The 22,808-nt window shown below is 46.5% G+C and overlaps 1 protein-coding gene across 2 annotated transcripts in view; it reads left to right on the top strand.

Moving 5' to 3' along the window:
- Nucleotides 1-22,511, top strand: part of LOC149343662 (carbohydrate sulfotransferase 5-like) — a 45,871-nt gene extending 23,360 nt beyond the window's left edge. Inside the window, exons 2-4 of one of the 2 annotated variants that reach the window (XM_089545984.1) lie at nt 10,189-10,289; nt 12,335-12,876; nt 19,391-22,511. In XM_089545984.1, coding sequence (XP_089402110.1) covers nt 10,189-10,289; nt 12,335-12,876; nt 19,391-19,924 — 1,177 coding nt within the window. In that variant the 3' untranslated portion in view covers nt 19,925-22,511. The remainder of the gene's footprint in view (nt 1-10,188; nt 10,290-12,334; nt 12,877-19,390) is intronic. The other variant, XM_089545985.1, reaches the window with a different exon arrangement.
- The last annotated feature ends 297 nt before the right edge of the window (nt 22,512-22,808 follow it).

Genomic DNA, 22,808 nt, shown 5'->3' with positions numbered 1-22,808 from the left:
TGCGCTCCTGACTCCGTCGGCGTTCTGGTGGCGATGCCATCATAGGCCAGCTGCCGCTCCTCGCCCGTTGGGCGTTGTGGTAACGCTGCCATCACACGCTAAGTGCCGCTCTTGGCTCCGTCGGCGTTGTGGCAGCGATGCCCTTTTACCCTTTTATTGGTCCTCTCAAAAAAGAGGTAAAAAAAACATAAAAGAAAGAGAGAGGATGATGCCTGGACCAGCAATGCTTTGCCAGGCTTAACGCCAATTCAAAATAAATGAAAAATAACTAAATGTTCCAAAGAAGAAAAAAAAAATTAAACGAAAAACAGAGCATTAAAAAAACTCATAAGAAAAGAAAACAAAAGTCTCGTCATAATAAGTTAGACGCAGGCAGATAGCCAAAGCACAGCGTGCAGTCCACGAAATAAATAATAATAATAAAAAAAAGAAAACCCAAGTCACTGCAAAGTCATTGTCACCGTAACAGTCAAAGAAAGCACTGAGTGCCGGCCACAAAATAAAAATCAGAAAAATAAAAACATAATCAAGACAAAAGAAAAAAAAAAGAAACCGAAGTCACACGCCAGCTGCCGCTCCTCGCTCCGTCGGCGTTGTGGCGGCGATGCCATCACACGCCAGCTCCCGCTTTTCCCTCCATCGGCGTTCTGGGGGAGTTGCCATCGCACGCCAGCTGCCGCTCTTAGGTCCGTCGGCGTTGTGGCGGCGATACCATCACACGCCAGCTCCCGCTCCTCGCTCCGTCGGCGTTGTGGCGGCGATGCCATCACACGCCAGCTCCCGCTCCTCGCTCCATCGGCGTACTGGGGGCGATGCCATCGCACGCCAGCTGCCGCTCTTAGGTCCGTCGGCGTTGCGGCGGCGATGCCATCATACGCCAGCTCCCGCCCCTCGCTCCATCGGCGTTCTGGAGGCGATGCCATCGCACGTCAGCTGCCGCTCTTAGCTCCGTCGGCTTTGTGGCGGAGATGCTATCACACGCCAGCTCCCGCTCCTCGTTCCATCGGCGTTCTGGTGGCGTTGCCATCGCACGCCAGCTGCCGCTCTTAGCTCCGTCGGCGTTGTGGCGGCGATACCATCACACGCCAGCTGCCGCTCCTCGCTCCATCGGCGTTCTGGGGGCGATGCCATCGCACGCCAGCTGCCGCTCTTAGCTCCGTCGGCGTTGTAGCGGCGATGCCATCACACGCCAGAACCCGCTCCTCACTCCATCGGCGTTCTGGGGGCGATGCTATCGCACACCAGCTGCCGCTCTTAGATCCGTCGGCGTTGTGGCGGTGATGCCATCACACGCCAGCTGGCGCTCTTAGATCCGTCGGCGTTGTGGCGGCGATGGCATCGCACACCAGCTGCCGCTCTTAGATCCGTCGGCGTTGTGGCGGTGATGCCATCACACGCCAGCTGCCGCTCTTAGATCCGTCGGCGTTGTGGCGGTGATGCCATCGCACACCAGCTGCCGCTCTTAGATCCGTCGGCGTTGTGGCGGTGATGCCATCGCACACCAGCTGCCGCTCTTAGATCCGTCGGCGTTGTGGCGGTGATGCCATCACACGCCAGCTGCCGCTCTTAGATCCGTCGGCGTTGTGGCGGTGATGCCATCGCACACCAGCTGCCGCTCTTAGATCCGTCGGAGTTGTGGCGGTGATGCCATCACACGCCAGCTGCCGCTCTTAGATCCGTCGGCGTTGTGGCGGTGATGCCATCGCACGCCAGCTGCCGCTCTTAGATCCGTCGGCGTTGTGGTGGTGATGCCATCGCACACCAGCTGCCGCTCTTAGATCCGTCGGCGTTGTGGCGGTGATGCCATCACACGCCAGCTGCCGCTCTTAGATCCGTCGGCGTTGTGGCGGTGATGCCATCACACGCCAGCTGCCGCTCTTAGATCCGTCGGCGTTGTGGCGGTGATGCCATCGCACACCAGCTGCCGCTCTTAGATCCGTCGGCGTTGTGGCGGTGATGCCATCGCACACCAGCTGCCGCTCTTAGATCCGTCGGCGTTGTGGCGGTGATGTCATCACACGCCAGCTGCCGCTCCTCGCTCCGTTGGCGTTGTGGCGGTGATAACATCACAGGTTAGCTGCCGCTCCTCGCTCATTGATTCTCTGGGGGCGAAGGCAACACACGCCAGCTGCCGCTCCGCGCTCCGTTGGCGTAGTGTTGGTGATGACATCACGTGTTAGCTGCCAGTCCTGGCCCGTTGATTTTTTGTGGCGATACCAACACACGCTAGCTGCCTCTCCTCATGCCGTGGACGTTCTGGCGCACCAGTTGCCGCTGCTCGCTCTGTCGGCGTTCTGGTGGCGATGCCATCACACGCCAGCTGTTGAAAGGGATTGTTCGTCTTGGATATCCCGCTGCTTTCCGGTGGTATTGTCAACATCCTTTGCGGTATCGTCCTGTCTGATTCTTTATATGAATATCTTACTGCGGGATTGTCGGTTCCTCTTTAAAGCAAATTTGCTCAGAAATCTTTCCGGATAATTTTGTCGTCTCGATATATTACGCGCGAACTCCTTTTGGTGCGCTCTGGCTACCAATGGAGCCCATGAATGCGAAAAGTGAGGGGGGGGCATATGCTGTTTTTTTTTTATAATAATGTTTTAGTGATTTGAAACTTCTGTGCTTTTAAAAGGATTAGGTTTTAAAAAGGATGATGCTTTTCATTAACAAAATGCCTTTAATTTCTACTGCGCTCCCTCAAGAAATGCTTGATATACCCATATTTGTAGGAAAATAAATTTTTTCCAATGCACTGACCTGCTCGCAAACAGTCGCACTTGCGACGTGCAGGTCCATGTAAACTTTCAACAGCGCGATGACTCTATTCCACACAAAGCAGGAACCAAAACCCAATCTTTCTTTATCACCTCTATGAATGCTTCGATATTAGCTTCCGGAAGGCGAATCAATGCGATCTTCTGCAATTTTCGAGTCAGTGCTTGCACCGTTTCAAACGATGCCTTGATGGCGACTGACTTCACCGTGGCCTAGGAGATTATGCAGCGAGGCTTGATGCTCCAAAAAGCCCCCGATTCCATCGCAGGCATTTTGATCATGCCCATTTGCCGTGAGCATCCACTTTGCAGAAGTCCTGGGGCTGTGCTAGAGCTCACAAAGTTGGCGCCTCTTTTTAACCATTTTTGTATTGCCCTTATTCCGATTCATTTAGTATAAAGTGTACAAGTATGTGGTTTGACATATAGCTCTTATATTGACTCTATCCGATAGTTACAAAAGCATGACATACAAATAAGAACCCAAAGTTCGCATAGTGAAAGCAGTAAACCACTACCACTCTTCTAGTTATTAAATATCTTGCTGTTTGTATCTTTGTAACGCCCATCTTGACTACAAAAGGAGAAAGCTAGGCTGCGGCAAATTTAATCTCCCACGAAATAACACCTCGACATGCTTAACATGGGACATGCTTTGCATGTCCCATGTTAAGCATGTCCGTTTCAGCATGTCCGTTTAACCATGTCCGTGTTAAGCATGCATAAAATGGGACATTCTTTGCACTCGCCAAGTAACCATTTGCCAAGAGGACAAGAGGAGAGCTTGAGACAGACAAGTCGCGAAGCTCTTCAAGGCTTTTTTCCTGCCCGCCGACTTTTTACAATGTGCACTCGGCCAGCTTCGTGTTCGTGCAAAAAACGCAGGCGCCTCCTGTCAGGGGATGGCGATTACCCATTTCGGCGTTGAAGCGTAGAATTTTGTTCGGCAATCAGGCGTGCGAGGTTAACTGCTTTAAACTTGCTGTATGCCTGGCGAATAGACCGAGTCATGGCATGTCGTGTGATTAACTATTTTTCACCGACAAAAACACGTCCCATCTTGTTTTTTGCGCTTTGTCGAGAACAGTCCTGGTAGTTGTCCACGGCTGCCAACGGCTGCCCATGGCTGTGTCGTTCTCGTTTGCGGGTCAGGCAGTGGCCGCACATTCACTTGATGCATTTTAGACTTTCTGATCATGTAAAGGGATGCTGGCGGAATAAAAGTTTTTATTTCTTTCACTGAGATTGATGGTGGGAGAAGAGTTCATAGGCAACAGAGCTCATTATGGGAATCAGAAGTGTCGAAAGGCATGCTTAAAGCTAACTCAGCACTCGGATTAAGCGCGAAAAATATCTGCCGTGCTTGTAGCTGTCGCACCCGCCCCGTATGCTGCAGTCAAACTTGACCGGATCTTGTTTAAAACATCTTCGATGTCCCCTTCCGATTGTTTTCCGATTCCGATTCCGAATTCCGATTGTTTTGAAGGTGGCAATTCTGAACTCTCAACATACCTGTTCTGCTCTTCAACGCCGGCTTCTTCGAGAACAAAAGTTTGCTCGAGTCCAGATGACTGCGGCGATTCCGGGGCCAGGTTCTTGAAGCGACGAAAAGTTTGCGCACACGAAGTCTACTTCTTGGACGGAAAGACACTCTTTTGGGATAAACGTCAGAAAGTCCCTCTGAGAAGAAAACCTTTTTCACGTGTCCTGAATAATCTGCGCAGTACACGCAATTTTGGCTATACTCCTTAGCTTTAACAGCGAAAGAAGGCAAGAGACGCTGGTGAACTGTAGCCGGATGTGCACACGGGAAAATGACTGCGGCTGGGAGACACCTATGAAAGTAATGCGCATATTCTCACAGCCAATTCTGTTACTACTCGTTTCTTCGAACAGCGAGAAAACGCGAAAGAGTAAACGAAGAGTCACTCCGGGCATCTCCCAGACACACCGCATTCGCTGAAAGGCGAGTTTCAAGTCTCCGCCCGTCGTTTGGCAGACTTCTAGACTGCTTGATAAGCAGCGAGGATTTTAGCTTACCGCATCTGTTTGAGCGGCTTGGAGCGGGTGTCGCACCCTCAAACGAAGCAACTGTTGTACTGACATGCGTAGAAGACCGAGCACGGCAGCTTTAGCAACTGAGCGTGAAGCCCAGGTGGAAATAATTAAAGAATAATGAATTATTTTAGTCGCAAATTTTATTGAAAACCTCTCATTGCAAGGTTAGTGTGAAGTTCTTTTCTATGTCGCCATTTCATGTTAGGACCCGACCCTCATAATCGGTTGCTCTAGCGGCAGCATCTAAAAGGGTAGCATTCGCTACTGTGTAAGTGTCAAAATACAAAAATAATGCAACACATCTTTTAACGATGCGATCGGGCACGTTTTGACGCATCATTTCTGCATGCTTAAAAGAAATTAAGGGTGGCCCTTTTCTAAATATTTTTTCAAACTGTGGCCATACAGGCGTTTCACTCGCAGGGCAGTGTTATTTCAAACTTGAAGGAATCCTGCCAGGCAGTACAAAATGAGCATAGATTTAGCCAATAGAACACATAATGATGTCGGAAAGTTCAAGTATTCCAAGTTTTAAATTTGTGGAGACATACAGCTTCATATTTTAAACGTTATTCAAAATGTTTCTTTACCATATTTTTTTACTTCAGACCCATCGTACAGACAATTTTACCCATCGCCTCATTATGCTGCACGTGGACTGTAGGAAAGAAAATATCTAAAAAAGCTGGCTGCAAATATGTATTTTTATATCTTTCCAAAGTTTACGTTTTGCGAAGGTTTTGGTTCTGCGACATCAGAAATTATGTGGACAGGATGATTAGTTATATAATTAGAGCCAAAAATGTCAAAAACAAGGAGAAATTGCGCGGACGTTGTTAAAGTGAGTGGACGGGAAAACAGCCATGGACGCAGAAATAGTGAAAATATAGGCAAAAGAGAAGATAATAAAGTTTGAAATGTATTTGATTAGTGATAATGAATGGAACAAAAAGTTTTATGCACATATATTAATTATTTGAGTACTTCTCAGCAAAAACCATTCGACGGTTCAAGAGAGAAGAGCTCGACGGGGCTTTAGTAAGTGGGCGGAAAAGGAACCACGGCGCCAAATTTGAAAAACCAAAATGACTGATTGCGACAAAAGAAGGTGTAGTCAGAGTTATTAAATCAATCTTTAATTAAAGCAACAGATAACTCCGCTAATGTACTAGTTAAATTAATAAACTAACAAAAAGAAAACGATAAAGAGAAGCAAAGGGAGGCGACCAGTGCCCAGGAAGCGTCAATGCTTTCGCATTCTCCCAATGCCGGTCGCCGCAGTCATCTCTTACTTTTTATTTAGAGATTCTCGTGTTAAAACACCGCCAACGCAAACTACGGCTTTTCTGCGGCTTTTCTGCGACAAGGGTTTGTCCGCGACACGGGGCCCCTAACACAATCGCGTTAAAGCAGGAGATGATTTTTGTACGTAGCGAAACGCATGCAGAAATAAAAAATGTATAATAGACACCGTAGGAAGAATAAATTTATTCTGCTTTTGATTGCACAATATCAGCAATTGAAAAACAATGAGGGACTCCTTCGAAAACCTTGCAGCTTCTTCACAGTGAGAGTCGCATCTATAACGGGCCCTGAAAAGCCGCGGGCGCCACCCCGCAACGCAGAGTGTTGCACCAAGTGAATGACGCATCACGGGAGCCTGGATCGAACGGGCGGCGGAGTCCACCGGCAGAGAGGCGCAGCGCGACCTCAGCGAATTTTTAATAACACTTGGTCGCCCGCCTGGGTGACTATGCCAGAGACAAGGGCAGCTAAACGGGTGCATAAAGGTTTGTGTACTGACAACGCTCGATGTCTAAGTATGGAAGCAAAACACGGCACAATATGTACACATGCATTCCTGCAGTGGTATAGTCTAGGCGTAGCACGGTCTAGCCCAGAAATTTATTTGTAATATACGCCGCCATTCAATTTACTTTTCTCTGATGCCAGCCAGTGGTCACGATGGTTCGGCTAATGCTTGCACTATGCGGCTAATGCACTAATGACTAATGCACTATGCGAAGCGTCAACAACTGGCGGTAGTAAGAATGAAACGCAGCTCCTGTTGTTGGCGTGCCACTAGTGACCTTGGCGCCGAACACAGGGAGAACACGACTCCCAACCGAAGGAATAACACCGGTGGCGAACCCTAACGAACTTTGGCGAGACATTCACTCACCTCGTGGTGCCTACGTGTAGTGCTGCCGCCTGATCAGCGCATACGCCAGCGTATTGCTGGCTCTATGGTAGGCGACTCCAGCACTTGGGGAGAATGGTCCTACGCGCTGTTGTGCAAATCAGCGGTGCCTGAGCGTGGTGCCAAATCCATGCGCTCGCGGGCAACCGCAATTCATGCGGTTGTCTTGCACAGAACCATGGCGCCATCCTTCGCAGCGACGCGGGACCCGTTTCAAACAGCGGGAGCAGAGGAGGGTAATGGTCTTGACCCCTACACTCCTGTTTTAATGCGACAGCGTTAAAGGCCCCGTTAATTAGAAAATCCAGCGTAGGCGTTTTAGGCGTTGTGAGCGAAAAATCGAGAGCGTGACCCTATCTCCTGGTGCACAGAGAGCAGCCAAGGAGGCTGGCGGGCCCTCTAGATCACATGACCTTGTAACGTCATCACAAATTGCCCGCTAGATTTTGAGAAAACTGCCCACCGGCAGCTGGAAGTTAAATGGATGATTGGTCGCTCGAGGAGAGCAACCTGGGACCCAAAAGGCCCATCGCAGGGAGTAGTTGCCATCGCAGAGAAAGTGACGCATCGATAGCATCTGCACCACTGCGAAAGGAGGGGTATGAGGACTCCCAGGGATCTATTAATGCAAATTACAGATTGATCTCCTGCATATATGGTAATTAATCTATTACGCTGACGCTTCATGCCTTTAAGGGTGAACTGAAGTGTCCCCTCAAATTTGTTCCTAGGGATTATGAACACTGTATATTCTCTTGCTACTGTCAAGTGCCGCCTTTAATAACCGAGAGTTCATATGGTATTACATGCTCGCTCTCAGCCGTGGGGTCAGAGGTAGCAAATGCAATAATTGGGTGGCGCATGTATCGTGAAATTGCCTTCTTGCTTGCATAACAGAGAAATTATTCTGCAGCGCAGCTCTTTCAAGATCATTAGGGCTATGTCCGCCTGCGTTACCATGAAAGTCAGCAGTAAAATTTCAGTAAAGGGCGTTAGACAGAGAGACGTGTTTACAGGACTTATTCAGCGGTCTGGATTGAGAACAGCTGAGGGTAAGAGTTATCAGAGAAAAATTCAGGGGGGCACTTTGTTGACCTAAAGTGCGGTGAGGCGAAAGTCATTAGCGCGGTGTTGCTGCTTGTGTCCCTGAGGTGTGGTTAAGATGGTAATTAAGCAAACAGTTGTTTGTGAATCTTAATGCTGGAGACATGGGAGGGTGTTTGGGAGGCATCCGTCTGATTCGACGCCTTTCTACAAACACTCTCCAGCGTCCTAGAAAAGGAGAACTACTTATGTGTTGGCAGGAAGTAGCGTAGCCATTAGCATGCTCGTCTGCGGAAGGGAAGGATGCTGGTTCGAATCCCATCGTGCACAAAGATTTTTTTTCTGGTCTGAATAGAAAAAGCGCGACACCTCTGCTGACAACCTTCTGTCGACAACGATCAGGCACTAAAGGCTTTCGCCTTGATGCCTTCGACACCTGAGACTCGCTGATGGCATTGCCTTGTCAATTCACTCTGGGCGTGAGCTGCAAAAGATTATCAAAAATGTGGGCATTAAAACAAAAACGTGGACATAAAAAAGAATGCAGAGATCCGAAGTAATGTTGACAGTCCCGGAAGGAGACAGCAGTCTACGATTGACAGCGAAGCGCTGGAAGTGGCAATGGAGTACGTCTACTTCGGGCAGGTAGTGACCGCAGATCCATCCGGATCACGAGAGTGAAGTACTTATACTAATAAGAATGGGGTACAGGCAGTTCACCAATAACACTCAAGAGAAGAATATATAAAAGCTGTGTGTTACCTGTACTCACCTATGGGGCAGAAATCTGGAGGCTAAAGAAAGAGTGCAACTTAAAGAGACGGTAGCGCAACTTAAATAGAAACGAAAATGGCGGTTGCAATGTAAAGAAACAGGAAGATAGCAGAATAGATCGGGAAACAATCTCGGGTTAATGATATCATAGTCTAAATCAAGAAGAAGAACTGAGCTTGGGTCGGGCAGGTAATGCGAATGAGCGATAACCCATGTTTCTTATGGCTACCGGAGTGCCTACCAAGAGAAGACAAGCGTGGCAGAGAGCGGCAGATAGTTAGGTAGGCAGATCTGCGGGAATGAGGCAGCCGCGTCTTGCACTGGAGAGGCTTAATTGGAGAGACACGGGAGAGGTCATTCTCTTGCAGTGGGCGTAGTCTGAGTGATAGTATGAGTAGCACTTGACATCCCGTGACCAGTGTCGTGATGTCACTGAATGGAGCGCTTCATGTGTCCTTCGTCGGCCTCGTGACCCTACGCCATGACGTCAACAGAAATGAAGTAGTCTGACATAGAGCCCTTCCCGCCGCCCTTGCGACCCCCACGCCGTTATATTCTCCGCAACACACCTGGGAAAGAAGACGAGAAGGAACTGCAAATTCGAAACTCTCGAATTCGCAATATGAAAATTACAGTTCGCCAAATCATTAATCGTGAAAGAGAAAATTCTTGCGCTGGTAAAACTGATTGTAGAGGAGTATCATCTTCCAAGCATTTTTAATGGCTCTATTTCATTCTTGTCGGTAGCCCACCACGCCGACTGCCAAGTCATGTGGCGGCAGAGGCACGGAGGAGCTTGAGCCAGCCGTCATGTGTTTGTTAGGCGATATAAAAAAAACGAAATAAATCATATATTGCCCAATTAATCTTGCACGCAATTTTTTTTTAATAAAAACGTACTAGATCGGGTTGTGCGCGGGAAACCCTTGGTAATCTAAAGCTCACTTTTGAAGAATAGGACTGACCCCACCACGCGGAGAAGCTACTGATGTTTTATTAGCGTTCCACTTTATAATCTACAAGAGAAATAAATGCACGCCGGTTACCAACTCACAAATTGCCGCGGTTGAAAAAGAGGTATATCTGCACACGGCGGACTGATCTATTTTATTTTATTCTTGGTGCTTTTGCACACCAGTTGCCAGCAAATGCATGAATTTTGCGTCTTCTTTTTATCCTCTTAGCTGCGAGCCAGTGATGCTGTCGGCCGTTTCTTCTTTGGTCCCTTTCCTCTTACTGCTGCTTCTTTAAATGTACCATAACACGTAGCGCCACGGTCGGTGTTACTTCACTTAACGGTAACATCTGTTTATTGTTTACATATACCTCACATTTCAGACATCCTATGGGGAAGCTGAGGAGCTTCGTGCTTGTGGCGGTCGGCCTGCTCTTCTTTTATCTCATTTACACGCTAGAGCTGAACAACATAGCTAAGAAAGGTGAGTGCATGTATATGCTGAACGACTCCGTCAAGTGTTGTAACTTTGCTGTAAACAGAGGGCAGTAAGATGCAATTCTTGGCAACAAAAAGGCAGTGAACAAAGGTTCGCGGAGAACCTCAGGCCGCTAGCCAACGTTCCGCTAACAAAACTGGTCTTCGACTCGGCACAGGCGAAGAAAGGTCCTCTTGTCGAGTCGTTGGCTAGGAGACTGAGGTTGCTATCAAACATTGTTTACTTTGTGTTTTATGCAGCTTTGATGTTCTTGATAACACTTGGCAGCATTCGTCAGTGATTTATACATTCACTGTTTTATTATACAGAATAATGAATTCATTAATTCATTCATTCATTCATTCATTCATTCATTCATTCGCTCACTCATTAGTTTACGGAGAAAACGCTAGAGAAAAGAATCACTTTTCCGCAAGCCGGCCCCACTAATCCTTCAGGGCTTTTTTTTTGTTTGAACGGGAGCAGGTTTTTTTTATCTTATTTGGTTCTCTTCACTGCGTGCCGGGAACATCTAGGCACTGCTGAGGGAAACCATTGATCTCTTGATTGTAAACGAAGTTAAGGTCATGAAGATATCAAATCCTGTCTTTGATAACCTGCCGAACAGGGTAACTGAAAGGACCCTTTGTCTTCAATACCTCTGCATCATGTTAGGCACATAGAAGTCATTCTTCATACGACTAGGTCTTCATTTTATCTCAATACAGTAAAACCCCCATATGTGCGGTTACACGGTAGGTACACATATTTTGGCGCAGTAACTTCTTTCATTACTGCTTCTGAGTGTGCGGTATGCTCCCTTATGTAATTACTCTTGTAGGGGCTTTGAGAAAAATGAACTGAAATGACGCCGCAGGCAGTACAACTAGTGGGGTGGCAGGAAATATGCCGTCCAGGTTTTGTTTTAAATGTAGCGGGACCTACTTGTTCCTTTTCCAATTTTATTCTACCAGGCAGAAGCTCGGAGTGCAAAGAAATAGGCTGGAACTTAATGGAATATAGCGCCGCGATCGACATGTAAAATTACAGAGGGAGCGACAACAAACAGCAGGGGAGGTGGGTTGGTTAGGAGACAAGGGCGAGTCAACCTTTTTTCAATTGAGATCAAGAATACTAAATGGGCATAGGCAGGATATGTAATTCTAAAATCAGATAACCGACAATCTCTAGGCGTAACGGACTGTACTCCAACTATTGTGCATGGAATAATGATAGGGATCATGGGTGCTTTACTTTGAGCGGATAGTTATGCGCAAAAATTACTAAGAGGGAGTGAGGGTTACTTATCCATGTAGGTTACCTTTGTCATAAAGCTTACAAAAGATAAAAATAAGTATATTTAATCTATTCTTACAGGGCGGCCAGTTTGGTAAGCTCATTGGATACGAGGATGTTATTGCAAAAATGACAAGGCTTGAAAACTGAACGTAAATACAAAATTGTTTAAATGTGAGCCCGTTTGCCCGGATGCGTGGGAATGTCACATAAGAGAAACTGCCATGAAAGTGAAGTTATGGCGTTGCATTACTGTGATTTGCATTGGTAGTGCTGAAATTGCTTGTTAAAACGATACACGACAGCGCAGTGATGACGCGAACACAAATTCTGCCGTAGATGTTCCAACTAGTACAATCAGGTCATCTCTAAACATTGCTGGCGTGCATAGTGTCAGCGCGTCCGATAATATGCGAACGACGCATTAGATGAAATAAATATGCAGCACCCGGTTCAAATTTGATTGGGGAGGCAGAGTTGGCTCCTCGATCGTAAGCTTTTGAAGCCCTTGCATTCCTAACCGCCATAAGTGACAGCCGTGGACGCCCCGCGTCATTGGATTCCATATTCTTGCTCGCCAGTAAAAAAGTAAACGCTTCTATTTGTTTGCGAAATCGATTCGTTTTTGCCATTGCTCACGGTTAGCAACGTTCTGCACACAACGAACCGGGGTAGCCTATATTCTCTAAGGAAGGGAACCAAATGCTGAATATTTATTGCTATTTGGTTTTATTCTCCATCTTTCCTACTTCTAGAACAAACAGTGCGATGGGACACCAGAAGAGCTGGAAGTGGTGAATCCAGCAAGGCATTCAACACCGCTTCCAACGACCAGTCTGAAATGAAATTCACCGACTCTACAATCGAAGGACAACTCCCCGCTGCGTTCGCAGCCGCTCTAAGAACCTACTCCATCGTGCCTCAGACCGACGTTAAAATAGTGCTCATCGTCACGTACTACCGGTCTGGTTCGTCGTTTCTAGGCGAACTCCTGTCTCAGGGGCCCAGAACGTTCTTCCACTTTGAGCCACTCATGCCGTTCACAGTGAGCGGCCATATCCGGCCCGGCAGGGAACGCCACGCCTTCGAGCTCATCGAGCAGTTGCTCCGTTGCCGTATGGAGAGTGTTCCATTGTACACGGCGTGGCTGGAGAATCATGGTTATTACAAGTTCAACCGCTTCTTGGCCGATGTTTGTGAAGGAGGTCAATCGTGCTCGTCTCCAAGCCACCTGTCCGCACTCTGCTCACGGGCCAGCACTCAAGTGTTTAAATTCACCAGACTCAAAATTAGACAGGTGAGATTTGTCACCAGTTATTTGCTGCATGTAGTAGTGTGCCGTAGGCTTCTTTAGCTGAGAGGCTCGGGCGGTTAACGTAACTCTGAAGAAGGTTACATGCTCAGTTAGCCACACGGAGGCTTCAAATAGTTTTCAAGATCATGGTAATTGCGTCAGTTCAATTTATTTCTTTCGAGTTCTCAGCAAGGAAGCATGTGCACCAGTTTTCGTTATTTGACGACAACCGTTAGCCATGGCCGAATTTCGGTCAGCCTTGTGGCAGCAAGCACTGAAACTACTTTTTTTGCCTCAAACACAATCCCTCTTCGTTTTCTTGTTAGAATCGGCGAAACTCAGGGTCGATGCCAGATAACACTCCTTTTTTAGCAGAATAAGAGGCGATGAGATGCTATCTTCCAGTATGGCTTCCTATAAAGTGCCACAAAAGCGCGCGAAAAAAGTTTCAACAAAAAAAGCTACAGGCATCGCTTAAAGGGCCACTGACCAGGGGTCTGGACATTTTAGACAAACAAGCCCAGTGCGTGGATGACGCATCGAAGGTAACCTCTGCAAAATACTAGAGTCATGCGCGTCCCGAAAAGCTGCCAAAATTCAAATCAAAGCTGGTTCGCTCATACCCTGAAGAAAAAAATATTCTCATCCTCCACTCTGGCTCCTGAGCCTTCAAACCGGCGTCATCTTGAAAACTTTCACGAAGGGCATTCCATTGGTGGGTCGTTCTGACTGACGGCCGGAGGTTGGGCATAGCTGGTTCGCCGCTTCTTCTGCTCTTTGCGCACGCGTTTTCCGTAGCGCCTTCCGTTTTCTCAAGAAAAAACAAGAATTCTAGTTACTCATGCCAGTTCGTGTATGCGTCAGCGTGTTCTGTGTGCGTGCCGTGTCGTATGCCGTAGAGCCTTTCCCTCGTTCGCACACTCGACCACATCGTCCAGCTCGTCCATCTTGTCCACCCTGCCAAGACAGGAACTTACAAGCAGAGAAAAGACACAAACACATAAAAGCCATAAACACACGGAGAAGCGCAAACGTGCATTTCCAAGAAGTGCCAGATGGTTCCCGGGACCGCGCTTCGCCCTGCGTTTCGAACAAAAGTGACACCCGCCGCTCCGGCCATAAAACTGTGGAGAGCCCTCAAAGAAAAAAATATTTAGATGCATAAAAGGGAGGCTCGTTAACTGGGGATGTTACTGACCAAAACAAACAGATATATGAGAAGATGCGCTCGCTAACATGTTGAGATGTCGAGCCGATCGCGTCCCTCGATGGTTCAGGGTGCCGAGAAAATGCAAAGCTGTTTCGTCGTTGGAGCGGCGACTTGAGTGGAACCAAGATCCGGCGCCGATTGCCAGAAGATGCCTTGAGTCGTTTCTGGCTCCAACGCATCGGCCTTCCAAACACAATGGTCAAGAATGTGGTGGCTTGCGGAAGACACTTTACTCCGCATAACTACGTCCACGATCCAAGGCTACTTCAGGTTTTAAGCAGCCTCCTTCAGTGAGGCTGGGGCTAGGAAGGACAAAGAAAAAAAACTGCGGCGAAACACCGCGAGGAGACCCAAGGCGAAAAATAGAGAAAGTGTTGGGAGACCCCGCTTCCCCCCTCCCCATGAAATTTTCCAGGCACCAAAAAGGAAGAAAAAAATTCTTTTCAAGGCGGGGGCACGACGCAGACATTTGACCTACACCAGACATTAAGCCTCCCGCTAACATCGGAGGAGGAAGGGTGAATTACCGTTGCAGAGCCTACTCGACGAGGCACGAGAGAAGAATCTCGGGGAGGGAACGCAAGGAGAGGAGCATGGCGAAGTAGCTTGATTGTTATGGCTGTAACTACGCTATTAATGAGTCTTCAAAAAATATTTGCGGCCGCGTTTTCCGGAGACGATGCCTCGCTACCAGTGTGGCAGAAATTATTTTCGACAAAGGGTGGTCAGTGGCCCTTTAATACGCACATGGCCTTCTTTCGAACGATGAAATTGGTGCGTTAGAAACCCACTGCCTGAACCCGCCCACATATTGTAGTATGTTGTCGTGAAATTTCGGAATTATGTCATAATCTAAAACGATGTGAGACATACAGTATAAGGAACTTTGCTGAATTATCTCCCATGGTCCTAGTACAGTCGTCAACAAACAGACCTGTGTAGAGCGCTCGAACGACCCACCATGGAGTACACTTCTGTATGCGAGTGGCCTAAGGCTCAAAATTTCAGCATATCGTGAACGCACACTCCCGTGAAACGTATTTAACTCCTCATGTCTTTAAAAGCTTTATCAGGCCCACTATGGAGCGCCAATTGTCATCAATGGAGAACAGAGTTCGCGGGAAAAGCGCTCTAGACAAGTGTAAGAACGACTGTACTACTAATGTTTCATTCTTCATATAACAAAGTTAACAGTACCGAGACAGCTGAAAAAACTCGGAAGTATAAGGTTTGCATGTTAGCAGTGAGAATATGCGAAATTGCCCCGCGGGTAAACGATTAAAAAATACATTTCTCTTTATATGAAATACCGAAATATTAATTTTTTGACACTTACAGGAGCACTACAATGGTAGCCATGGTTGTAATACCGTTAGAGTTTCGAGTAACACCACATCTCGCGGTCAAGAGTCCTAAGACTAGTTGCGTGCTAGCCAAAGGCGCTGGCATGGTATGTCAGAACATTGTTTGAAGTAACGGAACTCTATCACCGACGTTTCAACGCAAGTTTGTATAGTTGCATTCCGTTCCGCCACTTCTTACTTCAGGAATTTTTCCAAAAAGGTTATTATTCCGAATAAACAAACTTCTTCGTGTTCTCTAGTTAAATGAACATTTATTTAAATGAGCATTTAAATAAACAAAGCGGCTTCAGTAAAGATAATTTTTGTACGTTCTCGCATATGAAATGTTGTTTGGCCGGAACACGTTATTCCGGTTGAAATACTTCAAGAAAATAGGTTGACTGCGGCGTTTACAAGTGAGGGTGGCAAAGCGCTTGATATCCTTTCTTCAAAAAAAATCTGAAAACTGCAAATAAAATTTGAACTTTCCCACCAATTATGAATGCCATTGAGGGTCCCGCTGAAAGACAAGGCGAAAATAGGGGTTTTATCAGGAGCGGTTTCTTTTTTAACAATCCAGTTAAGGAGTGCTTGTTTAGCAGTCTACTTTATTCAATAAAGGCGAAAAGATTCAACTGCTCGTGGCGACAGACATGAAGATGGCAACGTATACTTATGAGACACTTGTTGAGGGTATGGAAATTCACATTCACTATTCCAAGGATTTGAATTCGATTTGATGATGTTATATCAGTGCTTCCTACTGCCTTGTATGTAATATTCGGTAACCTAAATGCCTGATGTCACATTATAGCTTTCACTACTTTGGGGGTCTCTGCTTATTACGTGAGATCATTATAGCAAAGCCTAAAAACAACCAAAACACCTTTTAGCGTTCTGCAGCAGCGAGATATTTAAAAATAGTGCACTTTCAAGCGAAGATATATATATTTTTCAAATTATGTATCTAACGCTGTTTCCTGCCTTTAAAATCGATTCAATTCAGTTTATTTCGGAGATATAAACAAAAAATATGCAATATGTGGATGAGTTGAGGCAAAAGGAGAAGAAACCAGCTATCGCAAAAATAAAAGAGGTGATGCATTAACATTGAAATGTCAAGGGTAGCTACATGGAATCTGGTCGTTGACAATGGTTTAACGTCAAAAGAAGCGTGTATTCTGCAAGCAGCTGCACACAACCGCTACCATGTAGGCTCCATGTGCATCAAAATCAAAATCAAAATCAAAGTCAAAATCTGATGATGACTGCGAAAAGAAGCACTCGAAACCTTTCTGCTTTGCAGTTTCCCTCTCTACATTCTGCCGAAACACAGATAAGATAATGTGTGACTACTCAGGCTGCTCTGGTCTTCACACAACTTTTTGTTTCTATACGTGCCATGCAGCCGGCCTTATAACAAGCAAATAATAAGCGTGTTGGTTGAAGAGTATTGCGCATAGATTGAGTTGTTGCTTATGTGTCTTCCTGAGATACGTGATATATTTATGTCATCTGTTTTTTTTTTAAAGGTCTAGGATATCGCTGTACCTTCTTAGGTGCCGCGCCTGCAATTGTTTGTGTAGTAAATAAAGAAATTAAGCATCCGACGCCTCACAAGAATATCTCAAGCAGCTGTTAGCTCTGAACAGTCGATAAATAGCCGGACACAGTAGCAAAGATGGCCATTTCAACGAGCGTATAGTTTAATATTACGCCTTTATAATGGTTACTGAGTGGAAGAGGTCTAACCAAGTTTTCAAACGATGGTGTTAAGTGCCCTGTTGAGCGCAGAATCCGACATTGTAATAGGTGGCGTTGTGTGCAGAAAATTGTGTACAGAATTGGTCCAGAAGATCTTGACGTCACATCACGTGACCCCGGGCGGACCACTAAAACACCCCAGAGCGATCACACAGTAACACAGTGATGATGTCACTACTCCATTTTCATTGCCCTACTGGGTTGTGATGTCATTTCACCAGCATTAAGGAGTGCCTGTGAGGAAAATAAAGCAATTACCTTGAAAATACGCCGGGTTCGAGTCCCGGCGGTCCGAGCCGGGACTCGAACCGCCGCCCCTTGGGTCCTGAGCCAAGCGCAACTCTTAGAGCACTAAGAAACTTTTCTTCAAACTGGGTATTTATTACACTAAGATTATGTTCCATTTACGAGACGAATATTTAAAGCTTTTAGAAAACCACACGACAAACATCTAACACAAGCAGCGGAGGGGAGCCCTAGGCGAGAGGTAAGTCTAAGCACATCACGAAGAGGGTGTGCAACTCAGATTTAAAGTCGGTGTGTTCAAACACTTCCCCCAGTTGAACAATCATGTGGTAGAAATGAAATGTCGAAACAATTGACCCTCACTACGGGCTCATCATTCTAGTTTTCCATAAGCTGCGTAGTCAGATGAGAAAAAAAAGCATATAAAGATGTTCATCAACATACAGCATTCCGATGAGGTATTGTGTGGTATCAGAACTCAAATAAATTCACTTTTAAAAGGTCAGTGGCGAGGCATTCCAGAACAGCATGGCGCCCTTAAAATTGATGAAGGAATGTTGGATTGTTTCAGAAACATCACAGAGGTGGCAGCTCACAGAAAAGACAGAAATTCCTTTTTCGGAAGCCAAGTCTTTACGAGCAGTGTTTCCGTATGTAGCTTGTAGAAGAAAGACAATGAACATCACATTTTTTGTACCCGCGTAAGTAAATCATGTGCCAGCAGTTCACAAATACATCGAGAAATAAAAGGCAGGAAAAGAATCCAAATCAAGTCCTTCTACCAACGTTTTCGCGACACTAAAAAAAAAAAAACTATGAAAAATGGCCTGCCAGTAGCGCATAGCAAAACATGCCTCATGCATAAAGCACATATAAAAGAACAGTCAGAAATGTTAGCGGACACAAGATTATCGCGCAAATTGAGAGAACATAGTAGTAGCGATAAAAAACAGGGACGACAGGGTAAAGGAAAACAGCGCAGGAGCTAGGCATAAACTGACTTTATTCCCGAAAGATACCGCGCATTTATAGGTACTATCAGGTGACGGCACTTCCAGATATAACAACTTCAGTACTTTAGTAGAAAGCCGTACCTGTTTTTGAGCGCTACTACTATGTCCTCTCAATATAAACACCAACTAGGCCAGCTTTCTGCCTTAGGTACGCGCAGAGCTTAAGTAAATTTGTCTGCAAAAACCCTTGAATTATCGATTGGGAAAGGCCGTGAAAAACCATAAAGTGGTCCATAGTCTGCCGTATATAAAGATAGTATAATCCTATCCCACTACCGCTCAAAGCCTGAAAAGATAATCATATCACTTGGGTTACGCCGAAGAACCCCCCAAAAAAGAGGTTTTTTAAACCACCGAGGCATGTTCGTTCGACATGGTTGAAGGTAGGCCTTGTGCGTCTTGTGGTGAATAAATGAAGGTTAACATAAACGGAAATAATTAAAAATTGAGAGGGCACTTTGGCTCTCTTAAGTGCTGCAAGGCGAAAGCCTTTCCTGGCGCACTGTTTTTTCTTTTATTTTTCATATTTTATTTTTATTTTTTCTTATTTTATTTTTTATTTATTTATGAAACCCATGTATTCACTAGATGCGCCTTTATTCATGCTGAAACCCTGAGCCTTCGTGGCGGAGTGGTAGCGTCTCCACTTCTCCACGCCTAACGTGGACACACTTGCTAACATAACTTGGTCACGACAGTATGAGGCATTAGAGGCTTTCGCCTTAATAGTGTCCCCGTCTACTGCGTGATATGCAACGAGGACCCCAGGCCACTAAAGCGATCCACTAACGTCATATTGCCATACCTTTAAGCCGGTGTTTAGGTGTCCACAGAATAATTTAAGGCGTCAGTGAATGTCGAAACTCCACCCGTGTCGTTCTCCTCTCTGTAAACTTCAAATAGGTTAGCTGTCACTCACGATGCAATTCATACATGTGCAGGTGGCAGCCTGGCTAAAGCGGAACCCAGACATTGCACGGTCGGTAGAAGTGCTCCACCTCGTGCGGGACCCTCGTGGCATCTACAACTCTCGCCGAGGTTTAAAATGGTGCACTAGCAACGCCGACTGCGGCAAAGTCACTGCTCTCTGCGATCAAATGCGTGTGGACCTCGAAGCCATCAGCGAGCTCACGCGGCTCCTGCCTGATAGTCGAATACACAGACTTCGCTTCGAAGACCTTGCCTTGGATGCAGTGCATGAGACGGAGAATCTCTACGCTCGGCTCGGCCTGAATTACACGGCTGCCGTTGCTCAGTATTTGCGAAACCACACAACGGCGACTCGCAAAGACATGAAGGACGCACACTCGACGAAACGGAACACTCACAACGTTCCTGGTGAATGGAAAACTAAACTCTCACGAAGAACGATTGGTTCCATTGAAGAAGCGTGCAGTGACGTGTTACGTACCCTTGGTTACGAGTTCCTAGTGCACGGTGGGGCCAAAGTTCAAACGCTGAAACCTCGAACATGAGGACCGAAGTGGAGCTTCAGAACTGGGAAGTACACAAATTTCCAAAAAAAAAAACATAGACAATCAATGTGGTTGTTGCGGCAAAGCATGCGTTAGCACTGGTGTTTGCTCCGGACAGAGGACCCGCTGGCGAGATCACACCGTGCGAACAGGTGACGTGAATCATTTGAGTAATCATAATGCGACACGCCATGCCCTCTTTTCCACTCTCCTGCATCCGCCACGTATCGATTTTCATCCTCGTTTATTATTCTCTCTCCAATTTTCATTCTCATTCATGTCCTCTGACAGTGTCGAAGCAGGTTTCCCTCAGTCTGCCACCTGCCACCCGTGGTCTCCAACACTCCCTTCGTCCTCGGTCGCCCACTTCCCCTCTCTTTTGAAGTGTAATTGCTACAGTCATTTCGTACAATGTGGGAACAGCAGCGAATGATTACAATTTTTGTAGAGCGCTCTGCATGGTACTTTCTTTCTCAGCAAACAAAGGGATAACGCCATGCGCCGCCGGAGATAAACAAAGCGCGAAAGTAAAAAACACAGAAGAGAACCAACAGCGCTTGTTTACAGTGAAAATGATGATTATACTGAATTGTAACAGCGCGAGGGCAGATTTGGCAAAGAGTGAAACTGTAGAAGGTATTTTTATTCGCGCAAGTTGGGGTCGTAGACCAAGTTTCCATGAATTTAAAGCAGGTTTGCCAATCACACGGTGAGGGAAAAGTTTGTACCTGCTGTATTTCTGGTTGGTTTGATTTGGTTTATTGGGGATTAGCGTCCCAAAACAACTCAGGGTATGAGGGACACTAGCCTGCAAGGGCACCTTGAGTCTCGAAGTGGCAGTGCTTGACGCCAGCACGGACCCTTAGCTCTAATACCGAAGCTCTCATTCGAACCGTGGAGATAGGTTTTAAAATGAATGGTAGAAACCATGAACGGTGGCGGTCGGGGCCATGGTCAAGCTCCGGCCGACGGGCTTCCCGGGACCTTCCTGTGACTAAGACAGTGAACCACTGGCAACATTTTAGGAACTGTCAGCATACCATTATCGCATGAGAACTTCTGTCAAAAAACCTGATCGATGCCTAAAAAGGAACCGCACCCATCAAAGCTCCACCAAACCACACCTGACAGTGACCGTTTTCCTCCATTCCAGGTTATTCATTACCTCGCAGATAACGACCCAGTTGTAGCAATGTACGTTTTTGTTATCGAGAACCCTTGAGAATGCGATAGAGAAAAAATACGAAGCACAAAAACTTTCATCTGGTGACCTTCGTATTGAAGCGTCGCAGAAAAATCACTCCGACATACTTCTGAGACAAAAGCAGTTTGCTCATCGCCTAGTGACCATCACCCCCCACCGCAATCTAAACACAGTGCAAGGTGTCATTTCAGAACAAGATCTGATCCAGGAAACAGAGACTAACCTCCTGGAAGGCTTCCGAGATCAAGGTGTCATTGCCCTTCGCAGCGTCACCTTAAATCGGAATGGTCAACCGGTGGGGACACCCCATCTCGTCCTAACATTTGAAAGGTCCCGTCTTGCAGAAGGTGTGAAAGAGAATTCATCCGCTTTAAAGTCCATCCATACGTCCCAAATCCGAGAAGGTGTTTCAGCTGTCAAAGTACGGACATGGGTCCAAACCATACCGCGAAAAACTCACCTGAACGCAGTAAAGTGACAATGAGCACTCAACTGAAACCTGCAGTGGCATCCAAACAGACTATCCCAACTGCAACTGATCACACGCCGCGTACTCGCGAACTTGTCAGACGTTCCAGAATGAGAAGAAAATAATTCAAATCAAGGTGTCACGGTGGGCACGCAATAAAGCGTCACAGATGCGCGCCCGTTTCGGCCCCCCAACAAGCAGCCTTCGGCCGCACCAACATTTCAAGTAACAGAGGTTACCTTTTCGCAGACCTCTGGGAAAACGCAGACAAATGACAGGGAGTCTGCCCCTCTTGACAAATCCACGTCTGCGTCCGCGTTTCCATCTCAAGCAAGGAAGGTGACAACGGTATCCTCAGCATTGGAGCCGCCGTGGGAGTCCCCCAAAGATAGGCGGAGTTTGCTAGACCGCCTTTAAACCAAAAAGACATCTGCCAGTCAAGCCACTTGATAAAGGCGGCGATATCTAAATAACTCCCGTTAGACTTCGCTTCCCGAGAACAATGGCTGTCGAGAGCATTATCCACTGGAACTGCCGAAGGCTGCTTAAAAACATTGATGACATATATGAAATACTCGCACAATATCAACCAAACATTGCTTTTACCACTGGCTACTGATTTAGAGGCAGTGTCAATACGAGCCCTAACTTTTGACGCAGTAATAACCGTATGTTCTCTATTTATACCCCCGAGATCATCACCTGTCCATTGATCAATTTGAAAAACTCATTGACCAGCTTCCGCAGCAATTGGTTGGTTGGTTGACAATCTTAGCGCACACCACCCATTGTGCGGAGGTACTTGAAAAAATTCTCGAGGTGCACTAATTGAAAAATTCCTATTGTCGTCTGGCTCCTGTATATTCAGGAGAAAAGAGTCAATGTATTTTAATACAGCACACAACTCATACACAGCAACAGACCATGCTATTGGCTCTCCATTGCTCTTGGCAGCTACTGAATGGGCTGTTATTGATAATCTTTTTGGAAGGGACCATTTTCCCATTTTTTAAACTATAAACAAAATATAAACCAGAGGGTAAATAATCCTAGAAAGTTCGAGGAACAAATTACTGACTGGAAGATGTTCTGGGAACTCTTAGCATTGCCCTGGTGATCAATTACAGATCTAGGATAGGTGAATCTTAATCCTTGATCACACAGCGTATTATAAGCGCCGCACAGAAGTCCATTCCACAGACATCAGGTAA

This window comes from Amblyomma mixtum, chromosome 5 (assembly GCF_055824585.1).
Source record: "Amblyomma mixtum isolate Tamu chromosome 5, ASM5582458v1, whole genome shotgun sequence".
NCBI classification, from domain to species: domain Eukaryota; kingdom Metazoa; phylum Arthropoda; class Arachnida; order Ixodida; family Ixodidae; genus Amblyomma; species Amblyomma mixtum.
This window is presented reverse-complemented; position numbering and strand designations above follow the sequence as displayed.